This window comes from Mesoplodon densirostris, chromosome 13 (genome assembly GCF_025265405.1).
Source record: "Mesoplodon densirostris isolate mMesDen1 chromosome 13, mMesDen1 primary haplotype, whole genome shotgun sequence".
In the NCBI taxonomy this organism is placed as follows: Eukaryota; Metazoa; Chordata; class Mammalia; order Artiodactyla; family Ziphiidae; genus Mesoplodon; species Mesoplodon densirostris.
In genome coordinates, this window is record NC_082673.1 from 2,861,735 (window position 1) to 2,879,189 (window position 17,455).

General features: G+C 46.0%; 1 protein-coding gene across 1 annotated transcript in view; it reads right to left on the reverse strand.

Moving 5' to 3' along the window:
- Window positions 1-516: 516 nt before the first annotated feature.
- Window positions 517-17,455, reverse strand: part of ST18 (ST18 C2H2C-type zinc finger transcription factor) — a 63,232-nt gene continuing 46,293 nt past the window's right edge. Inside the window, exons 13-19 of the mRNA XM_060116531.1 lie at window positions 14,665-14,727; window positions 14,483-14,563; window positions 13,354-13,575; window positions 7,704-7,792; window positions 5,604-5,707; window positions 3,069-3,212; window positions 517-657 (exon numbers count right to left, since the gene is read on the reverse strand). Coding sequence (XP_059972514.1) covers window positions 517-657; window positions 3,069-3,212; window positions 5,604-5,707; window positions 7,704-7,792; window positions 13,354-13,575; window positions 14,483-14,563; window positions 14,665-14,727 — 844 coding nt within the window. The remainder of the gene's footprint in view (window positions 658-3,068; window positions 3,213-5,603; window positions 5,708-7,703; window positions 7,793-13,353; window positions 13,576-14,482; window positions 14,564-14,664; window positions 14,728-17,455) is intronic.

A 17,455-nucleotide genomic window follows, 5' to 3' on the forward strand; every position in this document is an offset into this window, starting at 1 on the left:
ACCATAGCGCAGTCCTTACACAAGGACTTCCTTCATTCTTGCTTGTCTTCTCCTTTAAACCCAGCAAGATATGTGATTTGAGAATAGCATTTCTATTTAAATTCTATTGGAAAATAAATTAATAAACACACTTGTAAAAATATGGCAGACTTCAAAATGCAATTAAAAGATAAAAAAACTCTTTGATTAGAAATAAATAAAATATAAAATGTCACGTTTATTTTACATATACTGTACAAAAAAAAAAAATCCCAAAAGAGTGCAATGAAGAAATAAAAGAAAAGCATATGAAAATAAATAAGATCTAATATTTGACTGCATTGCTTTTCATCCAAAGAGTCTATCATAGTTTTTCTTTCCTTTTCACGTTAGCTGGGGGTGGGGGTGGGGGGGAAATTAGTGCAATGTTGCAATTGTAGATGCAGTAGGGCGCCTGCCTGCCTTGGCGGCCGGGGGCCCTCCAGATGCGTACACGCGGCTGCTGGTGGTGAGTCCGCGGCCCGTGGCGCTGTGCTCCTACACGTGGATGTCCCTCACCGCCTGCTTGATGCTCTCCAGCAGAGCCTTGCATTCTGGGGAGTAGTCCCGCTCCAGATTGCTGTACATGTCTGTGAGCGTGTTGACGTACGCTTCAAAATTCTGCTCACTGATGGGCCCCTGAAGGAGGACAAAACACATGGCATCAGTCACGTGAGCCAGGCTGCTGGGAAAAGGGGAGCAGGTCCTTGGGGGGAACTGTCACTTTGGCGTCAGGGAGGGACGCAGGGAGGCAGGCGGCTGCTCGGTCTTCACTCAGTTAATGGGGTGAGCGCGACTGCCTGTATTTTGGGGTCAGTTTGGAGTCCCACCAGGTGGAGGTCTCGCTGCTGGGCCGGGCCCTTCCCAGCTGCACCCTCCTCCTGAGGGGCTCTCGTCGTCCCTCACATGCACGTGCTCAGCATGGAGACCTCGTCTGCAGAAGGTGGGTGTGGGCCAGGCAGGAGGAGGGCTCTGCTCGTCCAGAAGCTTCCTCTGACGGCCCTGGGCCGGGGTTTCAGGGCTGTGAGGCTAGACAAAGTGTCACCAGCTGTCTGGTGGGAACTGTCCTCTTTCATCGTCGGACTCCTTTGTCCATTTCCCCCTTGAGGGTCAGAGCTAGGCTTTTCCCCTCTCTCTGTCTTTCCAGGTGGAATACGGGATTCTCAGAGTCCGGTCTGTTCACCTCCTGCTCTTTGCTTGCGTGTGGCCACCTCCTGTCCCTAACGTGGTGGCTCAAACAGAGCAGCCCCTCGCAACGTGGAAACTGCACGAGTGGAAGGAACGCGCGGCCAGGGGAACTGCCGCTCCGCCACTTCTCAGGCCTGCATTTCCCAGCTTTTTGGAAACGCGCCTCACTTACTGCACAAGACGCCTGGAAGAAGGGACTTGTAAAAGGTCTCGGTGCAAAGGAATAAAGGGCGTCACTGTGACTGCTGCTGCTGAAGAGCTCGGCTTTCTCAACGTGAAGCTGATTTCATTGCGCCCAGCCAAGCACTCACTCCACCAGCCGCCTGACACTGCTTTCCATTCCCTTGTCATTTCTGCCTTTGTTGTGTCACGAGTTTCTAGCTGGACGAGGACCCAGATGGCAGAGTGATAAAGGCCACCTCGCTTGTGCTGGCTTTGGAACCTCCATCAAATTACATAAGGCTCAGAGCCTCCATTCCCTCCCCCATAAGATGGGAGACCAGTGCTCGAAATAAACTGTGAACATTTAGTGGGACCTGCCCCCAAATCACTGCGAGAATGCCTTGTATGTAACTATACAAAGTACAACTTATCTTGCACGGTAACATTGATTTTTATGGCGCCACTGAAGAAAAAAATATTACAGAATACAAATTTGAAGTATGAGTTAGAGAAATGTTAAGAAATAATATAACACAAAAAAGAAATAATATAACAATAATATTCAATAATTACCTTAAGATTGGCCATAAAGTAATCATTTATTTTCCTTTGGGTTCTTTTTTATTACATGATTGATTTTTTAAAAAAAATATTGGTTTTTTTTTCTTATTGTCAGGAGGCATATTTGGAATTGGTGAAGATGAGGACTCCATGCTGGGAAGTTGGACAAATTGAGAGATTTCTTGCTTTCAGGAAAACCAATCTTATTTCTTTATTAAATTGCTGCTTTTTCAAACCCTTCTGTATATAAAATTTGCAGCTTTAGAAAACTTGTTCTAAACATGCCTGTACTGAGGAAATGAAAAGCATTCAACAATGCAGCCCTCTTCCAAATGTTTATTATATTTATGAAAATGTAAAGGAAATCAATATTCTATGAATTTTAAATAGTTGCAATGCCTCAAGCATATGTTTAGGTTTTGGAAATAGGATGCCTTACTCACTCTTGTGCTTTTTATTCTATATGAGGAGTACTTAAGTATGTTCTTCATACTTAGGTAAAGAGGCAGACGTAGAGAATGGACTTGAGGACACGGGGAGGGGGAAGGGTAAGCTGGGACACAGTGAGAGAGTGGCATGGACATATATACACTACCAAACGTAAAATCGATAGCTAGTGGGAAGCAGCCGCACAGCACAGGGAGATCAGCTCGGTGCTTTGTGACCACCTAGAGGGGTGGGATAGGGAGGGTGGGAGGGAGACGCACGAGGGAGGGGATATGGGGACATATGTATATGTATAGGTGATTCACTTTGTTATACAGCAGAAACTAACACACCATTGTAAAGCCATTATACTCCAATAAAGATGTTAAAAAAAAAAAGAAAAAAAGAAAGCATGGGTCTCAGACTGTGTAAGCCACGTTAGCAAGCTTTCCATTTGGAAACAAATTTTGAGAGCGGGAACTTTGGCCTCCAATTTTCATTTACATTCTAAACCTAGTTTCAAATAAACCCTCATCATCTGTGAATGCCTCCTGTGGTATCAGAAGCCCTTGGTCGTGACACAGGGTAACCGTAAATAGCCATCACGTTCCCAGGGATGAAGTGTGGGCGGCTTGGACTTTCCGCCCCAGCCCCGGGTGACGGCTTGCCAGCAAGGGGAGCCCTGGGACGTGGCCGCGCGGCCTGAGACTCACCATCTGTGGGAGCTGGATGTCAGCGAGGCTGGAAATGAGGGCTTGGCTCAGGCCCGCCAGGTCCTTCAGGAGACTCTCGTTGCTTTGCTCTATCAGCTTGTTTTCCTCCTCTATCGTCTTTAAGTTGCTCTCCATAGACGTGATCTGAAAGGGAAAGCCCTTGGGAACGTGGGAAGCAGGGTCTGGAAGGGCCGGGCCTCAGCGGAGTGCAGTGCTGATCCAGCGTGGCCACCTGTCCTCACAAAGCAGCAGCCCTGCCCGCACCCCCCCCCCCCCCACCACCTTCGCCCTGAGGGCCGGAACCACAGTCCCAAGTGCGGCTCTTCAGGCCAGATTCTCCCACGGCTGCAGATCCACACTCCACGTGGCTGTAAGGTGGACTGCAAGGGCAAACCTTCGCTGTTTCCCCAAACCTGCTCCCTGCACAGCCCCCTCCTTCCCAGCTGATGGCCACTCGCTCGCTGTCCAGACCTGGGAGGCATCCCTGGCGGCGCTTTCTCTCGCACTTCACGTCCACTGGGCTCCCCTGTCAGAGGGCCCAGGATGGAGACGGTGCCCAGGTGCAGCCGCCGTGGTGAGTGTGACCCCTTCTCAGGGGCGGCCCTGCGCCCGGCTGGGCACCACCCAATCTCTTGCTGACCCGTCTTCACCTCACCTACCCACGCGGGTCTCTTCAAATGTCAGGCACATCGTAGGTCAAATATGATCGTGTTAATAACCCTTGGCTCTAAACCCCGTAATGGGTCTGCGTTCATTCAGAATAAAAACCAACGTCTTAAAAAGGGCCTGGGAAGCCCTGTGTGTCCCCGGGGACTCACCTCCTATAACCCCCAGGTCCCTGACCTGTAGCCACACTCACTCTGCTATTTCTCAAAACGCTGGGCCTTCTCCAGGGTTAGGGGTTTGGCATTGGCTGCTTCTCCTGTTGGAAACACCCCTGCCCCTTCCTGTCTGGCTAATGCCTCAGCTCCTCGAGCCTTGCCAAGTGTTTCCTTCCTCCTGTGGCTGAGCCCCGCCTCCCCTCTGTATCGAACCCTGTAATTTACCGCTTCTGATTTTTTGTTGTTGTTTACCTCCCCTTCTAGACTGTAAGCTCCATGAGGGCAAAGGCCTTTGCTTTCTTCACTAATGGTTCTCAAGACAAGTTCTCATGATTGCAAAAACCACGCATGACGCTCTCTTTGTAGCTTGGATTGCTATTAATGGAAGATTATGACACGGGTCACGCAGAGACCTGCTTTTCAGATGGACTAAAAGCTTCTGTGTTAGGCCCCTGTGAGTGAAGACTTCTGGGAGTCAGCAACCTCAGTGGCCCAAACCCCACGTTTCAGGAAAGGAGAAAAGGGAGAAAGACACTTCAACTTAACTTTGTCTCGTTCTTTTCCCTCTGATTTATTGCAATAGAGTTATTATGAGTGTTTTTTAAAATCCTGGACTGGAGAGTTCCCTGGTGGTCCAATGGTTAGGACTCGGCACTCTCCTTGCTGGGGCCCGAGTTCGATCTCTGATCGGGGAGATAAGATCCCGTGAGCCTTGAGGCACGGCCAAAAAACAAACAAACAAAAAAAGACAAAAAACAAATCCTGGACTGAACTTATAATTTCCTTGTGGGTAAATTTAATCAGGGGCTGGGGCAGACCCAGGAGAATGCAGAACTGAGAAATTGCTTGAATTTTCAATAAAGAATGTCAGGCAAATCTGGGAAAAGATCCATTTCTATCAAAGACTGACCCATTCAGAGGTATTGTAGAAAAATTAAATTTAAAAAGTTGCATTGTTTTACTTGAGTTTCCAATAAAACTAAGGCCTCCCATATCTTCTCATGACAGTTTTTCTAAAGCACCACATACTCTAGAGGCTCTGTGATTATAGGACGATCGTCTTACTTGCTGATAAAGCCTTTGGTGCACCCAGGGCAAAAATGTGAGCAGTTTGGCCTGCAGCTGCCAAACCAGTGATTGCCCAGGGTGATCCATGTATTCAAGCCTTCACAAGGATTGTGTACAGGAGACACACTCTGTGTGTTCACTGCAAAGGATCCGTATGTTTTTTGTTTTTCTTAAAATTTATTTTATTTTATTTATTTATTTTTGGCTGCGTTGGGTCTTCGTTGCTGCGTTCAGGCTTTCTCTAGTTGCGGAGTGGGGGCTACTCTTCGTTGCGGTGCGCGGGCTTCTCTTGTTGTGGAGCACGGGCTCTAGGCACACGGGCTCAGTAGTTGTGGCACGTGGGCTCAGGAGTTGTGGTGCACAGGCTCAGTAGTTGTGGCACACAGGCTTAGTTGCTGCAAGGCATGTGGGATCTTCCCGGACCAGGACTTGAACCCGTGTCCCCTGCATTGGCAGGTGGACTCTCAACCACTGCGCCACCAGGGAAGTCCGATAAGTTTGTTTTTTATCACAGGGTTTAATAGCTCAATGTGTTCCCTCCCTTTAGGATCATGATTACCTAAAGGTAACTCACTGCTCTCCTTCCTTGTCCTTTCCTCCATCCCTTCCCCCACTCCCTCCTCCCTTCCTTCTTCCTTTTTTTTACCTGCGTCTGGAGTTTCATCATATCTGCTTCAATTTTAAGGTTGGACTCATTGAGTTCCTTTATTTCTTCATCCAAATGCCTAATTTCTTCATCACTCTCTATACCTGTAAAAAGTCAGACTCTTTTAGTTCAAACAGAAAATAAGAGACTGAGACAAACCTGAGCCCTTTTACACTGAATTTGTGGTTTTCTAAGTGAAAATGAGACTTTAATTTGAAACGTTGAATTTTTACCCATATCCAAGATTCTAAAAAAGTGGGTTCAGAGAGTTGCAGGATTTACTTCCTTAGTAAGAAATGTCCCAGCGTTTAATGTAGGTCTGCTGTGTTCCGGGTCTGCTGCTGGACAGGCTCACAAGTAACTTCTCCTTTGAACTTGGCTGGACCCTGTGGGGCAGGTGTCATCACCCTTCCTTCCCCCCACAAAGGCCAGAGCTTCACGGAGGCTAAAGGAGGCCACGGTGACCCCCGACGGGGCCGCATCACCTGCCCCGGGGCCAAAGGAAGGGGCAAAGCCTGCCTGAGTTCCAAAGCCCGGGCATTCTCTCTTGCACGATGCTGCCAGGACAGGAAGACTTGGATTGTGCTGATTAACGACCAAACGTATGGGGTCTTATGAGCCATTATTAGAGGCAGAGGGGGTCCTGGCAGGGGGGCTCGAGCCCAGGGACACACAGCTTGGCTTCCCCCTGGACCAGGATCAGAAGCAAATGCCGCCCGGGGAGAGTGTGGCTTTGGAGTTTGAATGCTGCCTGGCTCCTGTTCCTGAACTTGGATCACTTACTTCACGTCCTTTGCTTCAGTAAAATGTTGTGAGAATTAACGCAATAAAACATAAAGTGCTGAAAATACAACAGGTTCTCAATGCACGGGAGTTATTTTCCCATCATTCTTTTATAGAAGGAATATGAATACATTTTAAAGATTTAAAAAAGCTGGGAATAGGAGCTCATATTCAGGACGCCAGAAGCAGGATTTAAGGTCATTTCAGCAGTCCAGAATGATGACTCTAAACCAAGAGATGACAATTCAGCGGGATACACGTGAACGCCAGCATTTAGACTTAATGAGACCAACGCACGAGAGCAGAGCTGACGATCTGTGCGAAACAGCTCTAGGCTCTGGTACTTTCCTGGGTCGCTGCTCGGGAACACAGATCATCACCTACTGAACGTGGTCCTCATGCTCCATGGCCCAGCAACACCGTTCCTAGGCACACACCTGAGACAAACCTACAACAGCAGGATGTGTAAGGTGCATGTGGTATATTCTTCACGGAAGCACAACCTGGAAACAAGCCACTCTTTTTAAGCGTCACACACGGATTTAAAAGATGGAGTGATGCTTTCAGAGAAATAAAGTCACAACAGGTCACAGTCCCCGGCTTGGTTCTACCCATGTGCTAAAGACGCCATCAGATAAAATCCCCAAAGCAAAGTAATTGTTTTGCCTTTGTTTCCCAGATGCGTCAGGACGATCTTCGAAGGAAACAACACACGCCTGAGATAATTGCTGGTGAGAACTCAAGAAAAGTACTCAAGAATCAGAGGGACACAGGAAGAGCCAATATAGACCTCAGCTCAGCCACTGTGTATATTAACTGTGATCAGGGGTTGACACTAGGAAGGCATGTAGAGAAATAGAGATGCTAAATTAAACCATGTGGATTCTCCATAAAAATACCATCCTGAGGGTAGAGCAGAATTGAAGGATTCAAACATAGGTGCCCCAAACTTGAAATTTGATAGAGGGCTTATACCAGGAGCGCGCGCGCGCGTGCACACACACACACACACACGCGTGCAGGCTCATAAAAAAACTATCATTTTCAGGACTGAAGCACAAAAGTTCAGCCAGTGTACCCTAACTCATCAAAAGTCTCATTGCTTGACTTTCTCTGCTGGAGATCCTTATTAAAAAGTAAGGAAAAAACCCAAGAGATTGTTCTTTAGAGAAAGTTATAGTTTAGTTCAAATTTGAGGAAAGCTTCCTTCTTGCCTAGTCAAATAGCACTTCCCGCACGGAGGATGGTTCGGACACAGGACCCGCCAGAGACCAGGGTCCAGACCTCGTGGGTGGCTGCCCCGCCCTGCCCTCTTACCTCCAGATGCTTTGACCTTGATGGTCATTAGTTCTTCAGAGACCTTGCCCTTCTTGATGGCTTGTGCATTGAGAGGACATCCAGATAAGCTGTGAAAAGAGAAATTATACCGATGTGTGAAACACATATTATTTCTTACAAAAATTAAAATTTTGTACTCACTACTTACTCTTTACGTCTTTACCTGCCTGCTCATTACATTACAATCTGCAGTCTCTGTGCAGAAAGTAACAGTATCTATTAAAACAAAAGCAAAAGGCCCTCAAATAATGTAAAGTGTTTTGTGTTTTTCTCTCAAATCAAAATACAAATAGCTACTGTTGATAATTATCATTTAATTCATTTTGTTAAAATGTTACTATTTTGCATTCATGTAAGGGCCTTTTTTTTAGTAGTGGTTACTTTATTCACTGTAAATGTAAAACTGTATGTATATATTTTGCATAAGATTTGTTCCAGATCAGTCAAAAATGCCATGAATGATAAATCTAGTTCTTCCTGTCTTTATACACACTGTCATCTGATCTTTACAGAATGACTCAAATTGATACAAGCCCAAAATAATATCCCTCCCCCCCGCTTCGTGGCAAATCCAGTTTGGGTAGGGGAAAGTTTCGAATCTATTCTTTAACTTTTAAAACATCATTTTTCATTAAAACATCTCTACCTGAAAGGAACAGAAAAGGCAGGGTTGTAGGTGTATTTAAGCACCCTCACTGCCCAGGCAGTGCGTTGCCCGGCAGGCTCTTTATACGCTTTTCCTGAAGAGCCACACCCTTCAGACCTGCTTCCTTCCCACAATGTCATCTGTTTTGTTTCAATTACCCCAAAATGATAATGACAACACTGAACAATACTTGTTTCCTGTAGTACATGATGAGATGATTTTGTTGCTCTATGCAGCCATTAATTCTTTTGTCATTTGGTTATATTTTTGGAGATACCATTTTTAAATAAAATTAAAAATTATAATTAGCCATTGAAAATATTTTTTCTCAGAGAAATTTGGTTACAATTCATGCATGAAACAATCATTTTCCATCCAAAGATTGGAACACTTGGCAGAGTGAAAGGAGAATATTTCTGAAACAAGGCCCTTAATAAATGTTTGCATCATGAATATTTTTCTTAAGAATTTAAAATTGTTCTATATTAAGATTATATGAAATAAACAATAATAGATATGTAATACTACATATAAAAGGAAGGCTCTGTGGTTTGCCAAGATTTGATAAATTATGAAATATTTTACACAGGAAAAGAAAATAATGGAAAAACACAAACTGAACTTTGAACCTGACTTTTCTATTCTGGAAGCTGCTCACTAAAAAGAGTGGCCTTTATAAGCTACATTATCTTCTTTTTTTTTTCCTGGAAAGTTTGTACAAGTCTGTCTTGTTTTCTGTCACATACTGTGTTCCGACAAATGGTCACAAACAGGAGTAATGTTTGGCTGGTAAACTGGATTTTAAAAGTCACCTGTGGGAGGTTTGTAGCAAGATGGATGTTAATACCTCCCAAGAACTTCTGTCTCTCCCGTCAAGGGTCTGCACCGTTTAGACAACACAGGGTGAGCGTCCGGGGGGGACAGCCGTGTGGAATGCTAGTGAAATTCCACAACCATGTGCGCTAGAACCGAGTACAGCTAAGTGACGGGAGGGAGGCTTTGGTCTAAAAAATGCCACTGGATGTTTTGTACCTCCCAATGGGGTTATATCTTCCAGGGTATAAAACAAATCCTAAATTTAAGAAACCTGGGGCAAGAAAATATTTTTAATGTCCCTTTTCCTTTTGAGGATGCCACATCCTCCACAAGCCTCAGTCTTGCAGCTCAGGAAAACAGGGAGGTTGGCTGGGCATCGTCTTTGGGGTTCGGGCTCCATATTGTAAGGCAGGAGAAACATGCTTTATACGGCTTGGACCAAATTCACAATTCTATGAAGGTAGGGAAAGGCAATTTTTTTTTAAGATTTTTAAAAAATTGTTTTTAAAAATTTATTTATTTTTAAAATTTATTCATTTTTAAAATTTATTCATTTATATATATATTTTTGGCTGCACTGGGTCTTTGTTGCTGCGTGTGGATTTTCTCTAGTTGCAGTGACTGGGGGTTACTCTTCGTAGCGGTGCGCGGGCTTCTCATCGCGGTGGCTTCTCTTGTTGTGGACCACAAGCTCTAGGCACGTGGGCTTCAGTAGTTGTGGCTCACGGGCTCAGTAGTTGTGGCTCATGGGCTCTAGAGTGCAGGCTCAGTAGTTGTGGTGCACGGGCTTTGTTGCTCTGTGGCATGTGGGATCTTCCCGGACCAGGGCTCGAACCCGTGTCCCCTGCATTAGCAGGCGGATTCTTAACCACTGCGCCACCAGGGAAGCCCCAGGGGGAGGCAACTTAAAACTATATCTTCATCTGCCCTGTTACAGTAAAACGGCAGGTGACAAATCTGTGTGGTGGACATCATAGTTTATAATATGTTAGTAAACCTCAATAAAATTACAGTTATGGTGTGGCACTAAATGAGTTCCATTAGTCACAGGACTTCTGGTGTTAAAGCTGCAAACATCCATAATGATGTGTATTTAATATAATATCATTTGTCTTAGTTGCTATTCTTTCAAAGTGGAAGTCTGTAACATGAAGTCTTAAAGAAAGGTTTTAAAGTAATTAGTATGTAAACAAAATGCTGATGTAATTCACAGGTAATTGTTTTCAGCCATCCTCTAAGGTAAGTTTTGTAATTATTCCCATTTTGCTGAATCTTAAATGGGAAAAGTTATAGAAATTGCTTTAGAGGACGGCTGAGGAAAGTCTGCATGAGTGCCTGGTGGTCGGGAGGATCCAGGAAACACCAGGGATGGGCTGGTACCCAGCTCGGGAGAGGGGCTCTGGGGTCCCGATGCTGTGAGCTGTGCAGGAGGGGGGCAATCCCTGAACTCCCCTGTGCTCTGATTCTTCTGTCAACTGAGGGTCACCGCAGTCCCTGTAGCTTACAGGGTTTGTAAGGGTTTAAAGGGATAAGCCACGTGAGGAACTTAGAAGAGGCTGTCTGCTAGGACAGAGCAGCCTGGAATAGCAGTTGGCCTTTGGTAGTGACGGGAAAGAGAACAGAACAAGTCAGGACGTCAGGGTTGAGAACAGGACAGTTAAAGGTGTATCGTAGGTCAGTCCGTGTGATTCCAGCACGTCATTCCTACCTTAATGAATTACTGCATAGCTACACATATATTAATATAATTGTACAAAAGGGAAAGGAAATAGTCTGTGCTGAACACCTACTATGTACCAGGCAATAAGCCAGGCATTTTATTATCTTATTTGTTTAAATCCTACACATAGTAAAGAAAAGCATTCCACCTCAAAGAGAATACCCCAGGTTAAATTTGGGCTCTTAAATCCTTTGAGCAGCAAGAGTGAAAAACAGTGAAATCTCAATTATTCATTTGTCTAAATTCTTAACTGTTTTTCTTCTCCTAGAAAATAATATCTCTGCATTAATACTGCAGCCTATATTTTTGAACTCATAATTTCCTTTTCTTATTATGAAGTAAATAGTATGTACACAGATACATACAACGTGTATTTGCAGTTGAAAGAATACCCTTGAGGGGCATACCTTGAATTTACCTTCAAACACAGAACACACTTTGAAGCTTCACCTGCCCCACAGCAATAGCTGTCTCCTGTCCCGCAGAGACAGCCAGTAACTCCAACTGCAGATGAAAAAGCACCTAGTTTTTTTAAAACTAGGTGATTTTGCTCCAGGTTTTTTCACTTTGTGGGACTGAATCACACCACACGTATCCCTCAGCACTCCATCCCACTCAACACGTGCTCCAAATCCGCCCGCGGTGCCTTTGCATCCACACGGATCCGAGGCCCTGCAGGTGGAACCACTCCTGTGCCCTGCGCTGCAGGGGCCAAGGTGGCGGGCAGGCGGTCCCCAGCCTGGAGCCGGGAAGCCGACCTCCTGGCGCACGGCCGTCTCCATCTCCGGGTGCAGGAGAACCTCTGGGACTGAGCCTGAACGTCTAGCGGCTGGACACCAGGGCACCCTCACCAGCTCCCTTACTTCTGAGGCATCAGCTTCCTGACATGGTTCTACCAATTCTTCTTCCACTTACAGCTCTGAGGGTCCCTGCAGCTCTATATCCTCACCACGCCTGGCGTCACCGTGTAAAACCACTCCAGGATTTTTCAAGAGAAATCTGTTGTTCTAACTGAGGGATGCACTCGCCACAGTCCAGCATTAATATTTCATTATCGATGTCAACATGGACATGACAGGGTCCGTGGTGAGAAAGCACAGCTCCTGTGCAGCTACGAGGCTCGCTTGATGTGTGACTGTCCTTCATGGACAGGAAGCGATGGTACAGACCCAGAAGAAAACAACGTGCACTATTTTGAATGCGATCAGGCATCTGAAAACCATCAAAAAATAAACCACCTAAAGAGATCAGGTTTCCTCCATAAGCAGGTGGGGCTCTTGGAAAACTTCATTTCCTGACACCGTCGACGTGCACCTCGAAAACGGAACCAGCTTTGCTCTGTTGGCATCCTGCCCATAAGCAGAGCGTCAGGACTCACAAAGCTTTGTTAGATCTTAAATCTGCATTGTGCACCACAGCCCCACAGCCAGAGATGTGTGCAGTGAACCTTCCAGCTCCGCTCCTTATTTTGTTTTTTGGCCATGCCACTTGGCTTGTGGGATCTTAGTTCCCTGACCAGGGATCGAAACTGCACCCCTGGCAGTGAAAGCATGGAGTCCTAACCACTGGACCGCCAGGGAATTCTGCGAGCTCCTCTCCTTGATGTAGAATGTGGACAAAAGCCTGGGTTAAGATCAGTGCTCCTGACAAAGAGCCTGGTTGAAGTACATGCCACTCAGTGAGGAAGGAACTGAGTCCCTGTGAAGCTAGAAAGGGTTTTTTCTAAATCTCTCTCATCCTCTGGGTACTTGGTAATCGCTGTGTCCTTTTCTTTCTGGCCGCTGGGGATGACTCACAGCTTCCCAGCTGCAAAACAACTACCATTTGGTCTGAAATGGAGCCAGTTCACGAGCGGAAGGGCGTGACATAAACCCTTAAAGTGAAAGTTTACGATCACACAACGGAAGTGAGTAGCTATCACCACTTAGAACTCAAGTGAACCACTGACAGAACCATTAAAAAAAGCAGCACAAGCAATAGTTTAGAATAAAAAAAACACAAGCACAGTTTCAAAAGCAGTTGAAAATCGTGCAGTGAATTTCAGAAATAGAGAAAATAACATTTTGCATCCTTCAAACTGGTCAAATATCTATCTGGCAAGGCTCATTACTTGGACATCTAAGGTGCTGTGATTAATGACCTTGAGGGGGTCTCTCCCCTCCCCCAGACAATCCAGGTGACAAACAATCACAGGAACCACACATTAAGAAGCAAAGCTGCGCTTCCCTGGTGGCGCAGTGGTTGAGAGTCCGCCTGCCAATGCAGGGGACATGGGTTCGTGCCCCGGTCCGGGAGGATCCCACATGCCGCAGAGCGGCTGGGCCCGTGAGCCATGGCCGCTGAGCCTGCGCGTCCAGAGCCTGTGCTCCGCAGCGGGAGAGGCCACAACAGTGAGAGGCCTGCATACCGCAAAAAAAAAAAAAAACCAAAAAAGCAGCAAAGCTTACCTCCTGTGGGTGACAAACACGTTGTTCACGTGGCCCAGCCCATTGCAGCCTGGCAGCGGGCAGTGGGGAAGTTCCTGTTTGTTCAGCTTCCAGGAGACGGGGGCCCCGTTGAGAGGGTTCTCCTTCTGTCTCTTGGCGGCCAGGGGACAGCCAGAAGCTGTGCGGTGGGATGTGTATTTACCTGATATGTGACCTTGGCCGTCACACCCGATCACAGGGCATCTGGAGAGACACAGCACAGTCGTTAGCAGCTGGGAGAGACGAGATAAGCCAGGTGAAGCACTGAGGCGAGCGAACGAGGAGGTGGTGGTGAGAGCAGACCACACAGGGGCAAGTGGGGAAAGGACAGCGTCTACCAGGTGCCCTCCAACCGGGGGACAGCAGTGGCGCAGTCATGATGGTCCTCGGGCTCCCGGCTAAGCAGCGGTCGTGCATTATCCCACGTGAGCCTCACTGCTCACCTGGTGGGCAGAGGCGCTGTCACCCCATGTTAGAGGGGCGGCGAATGACTTCGAGAGCTCAGGGGACTTGCCACCAGTTTAGAAGGAGTGGAGTCAAGTGTGTGGCCGCACTTCTCAGCTCCAGAAACAACCAGGGAAGCCCTTTGTTACGGGTTACGTTGTCTCCAAACAAAGACCGAGGGTCTAACGTGTCAAACTGGCTCCCGCTCATCACAGAGTCCACGGCTCAGAGAACGGGAGTTCTGATTTCCAAATGTCTAAATACTGCACGTTGTCGAGCAAGCCTCTGTACATTTCTGCACCTGTATCTGCATCTGTCACCCAAGACCTGAAGCATGTTTCTCAGAGGAGGGAATTCGCTTTCGATAAAATTGCGCCTTAAGTTTCAGGGGAGCCCGCAGCCGTGTGTGTCACACTAGGGCACGTCCACGAGGCTGCTTTCCTTTAAAAGCGCTGGGCAAGGACGAAGTCCTGCTTTCCTTTGCACCATCAGAGACCCGTGTGAGCACCACTGGGGAGCGCGAGGTGTTCTGCAGCCTCCGAGCTCCCATACTGCTCCCAGGGCGTCGTGATGGACAAGACACGCAGTTGCCTCCCAACCGAAGTCCCCCCGTTTGTCCCACAAAGGGCCTCTGCCCTGACGCCGCCGCCTCAGCCGTCACACTTACTTGAGTTCAGGGTCTTCTTTTTCTTCCTTTGTAGGGGTCACCTTGACACCACCTTTCCTGGCACGAGGGCAGCCGGACAGGCTGAAATACGGACCCAACAAACAACAAAACAGAAGCATGTGATCTCATGGGCGCGGCTGCCACCGCTCTGATTTTCATCTCGGGCATGGGGTCAGTCTTACCTTCGGTGGGAGGCATAGTTTCCGGTCACATGCCCCGAACCGTCACAGCCTGGAGTGGGACACCTGGAAGACACGAGAGTGGAGCTGGGGCCATGTGGGAGTGGCTAGGAGGTCACGACACATCACACAGAGCCAAGCAGTCAAACAGGATGAGCTGATGTGTGGGACTCTTTTTGCTTGTACAGAACTAGTTTTTGGCTAAGAATCCTTTTTTTTTAAAAATGAATTTATTTATTTTTAATTTATTTATTTTTGGCTGTGTTGGGTCTTGGTTGCTGCATGTGGGCTTTCTCTAGTTGAGGCGAGCGGGGTCTACTCTTTGTTGCGGTGCGCGGGCTTCTCACCGCGGTGGCTTCTCTTGTTGCGGAACACGGGCTCTAGGAGCACGGGCTTCAGTAGTGGCGACACGTGGGCTCAGTAGTTGTGGCTCGCAGGCTCTAGAGGGCAGGCTCAGTAGTTGTGGCGTATGGGCTTAGTTGCTCCGTGGTATGTGGGATCTTCCTGGACCAGGGCTCGAACCTGTGTCCCCTGCACTGGCAGTTGGATTCTTAACCACTGTGCCACCAGCAAAGCCCTAAGAATCCATTTTTAAAGGAAATATTAAGATGTGTTAACTACTGTCCAATGCTTGGAAGACACTGTATTCATTGTTATCCTGCATTCTTTTTTTCCTTCTTTTTAAGCCTCATTTTTTTAAATTGAAGTGTAGTTGATTTCCAATGTTGTGTTACTTTCAGGTGTACAGCAGAGTGATTCAGTTATATATATATATATATATATATATATATATATATATATATATATATATATATATATACATAAAACTTTTCAGATTCTTTTCCCTTATGGGTTATTACAAGTATCGAGTATAGTTCCCTGTGCTACACAATAGGTCCCTGTTGTTAAACCTTATTTTGGAAGGAATCTGAAATTTGATCCATAACTTACTGCTGGGCTTCTGTCTACATCATGCAAAGTTCTTATCTTTTGCTTAAGAAAAAAGAGTTTCCAAATTGTTTCTGTGTGTAACTTATTTCCTTTGATTTGCTCCACCACCATGATAATCCCTTACATTCAGATGGACAACAGTGGTGGATGGGACAACCAGAGACCTGGTGGATTAATGCAACTGCCAAAGAACCTAGGACATTTGCACCTGATCTGTTCTGCCTCATGGTCCACCTTAAAAGGTCTTGTGGAAACTCTACCAATAACTCTGACCGACAATCAACCATTAAATTTGGAGTCAGGGGAGTGAAGGCGGAAGGAGATTCCAATTTTACTTAGAATGCTAATTAGGAACAGGGTTTAAAATACACTTGAATGCAAACATATACAGAGATTCTCACTCTTTTGTTGCCTTAAAAAATGCCAGATAGTAATAAAAACACAGAGGTGGGCTTCCCTGGTGGCACAGTGGTTAAGAGTCTGCCTGCCAATGCAGGGGACACGGGTTCGATCCCTGGTCTGGGAAAATCCCACATGCCGCAGAGCAACTAAGCCTGTGTGCCACAACTACTGAGCCTGTGCTCTAGAGCCCGTGAGCCACAACTACTGAGCCCACGAGCCACAACTACTGAGCCTGCGAGCCACAACTACTGAGTCTGCACTCTAGAGCCCATGAGCCACAAGTACTGAGCCCGCACGCCACAACTACTGAAGGCTGTGCACCTAGAGCCCGTGCTCTGCAATGAGAGGCCACCGCAATGAGAAGCCCGTGCACCACAACGAAGAGTAGCTCCCACTTGCCGCAACTAGAGAAAGCCCACGCGCAGCAACAAAGACCCAACGCAGCCAAAAGTAAAAAATATAAATAAAATAAATAAATAAATAAATAAATTTATTAAAAAAAAAACGCAGAGGCTGTCATAAAATGTTTGCTTTCCTGAAAGTTCTTGTAGACAAGGTCATTGTTATTATTTCACTTGTATGCCCACCCGGGTTCAGATTTCTACTCAAACAAGAGTTTGAGAAAGATAATAATCCAAAGAAGAATGTGAACATTATTCCTTTTCTGAAACTCTAACCCACTGAACTTTCACAGAAATTCTTTTATATTCAATCTTGAGGCGGAACATAGGGAGTGAATGCTTTTCTCAAAGGAAATATGAAATCTGCATAATCTCGTCGAGCTAACCAGAGAACCCTGCAACAATTCTCTAATCAAACATTTAGAGATTTAATACATATTCTGTACTGTAGGAAAGGCTCAGATGCTATTAATATTTTTAGTAAAATAGTGGTTTACTAGCATATTGCAATTCTGGAAAAGTCTATGCCAAAAAAACCTTGTTTTGAAATTCTCCCTGAATATCCAAACAAGAGGTCAATGAAATGTCCCCTTTTCTTTCTGTACAGAAAAACCGCAAAGATGTTACTTATTAGGTGGCTGTATAAAGCAGGTAAGTACTGAACATTGCTATAGAACCACTCAATCTACATGTTCTCAATGTATTATCAACATTTTCTTCTAGAAATAATGTTTAGAGAAAATACTTAGGAGAACTGATAGCTATTTTTAAGATACGGCAATATAGAAGTTCAGAGCAATCGAGTAAGATTGAGTGAGTTTGCCTAGCTCGTCTCTCCTTTCAATATGCTAATAAGTCTCCACTTCACATCCTTACATTTCAATCTAGAAAAATGGTAGCCAATAAAATGATTTCTAGAATCTACACTGACACAATCAATTGTAAACTCACTTTGTATAGCTTAGAGTTGTCTTTACTATTCATGGTACTAAAATTCTGAATTTTTTACCTGTTTAATATCACATCTTGTTTCATAAACA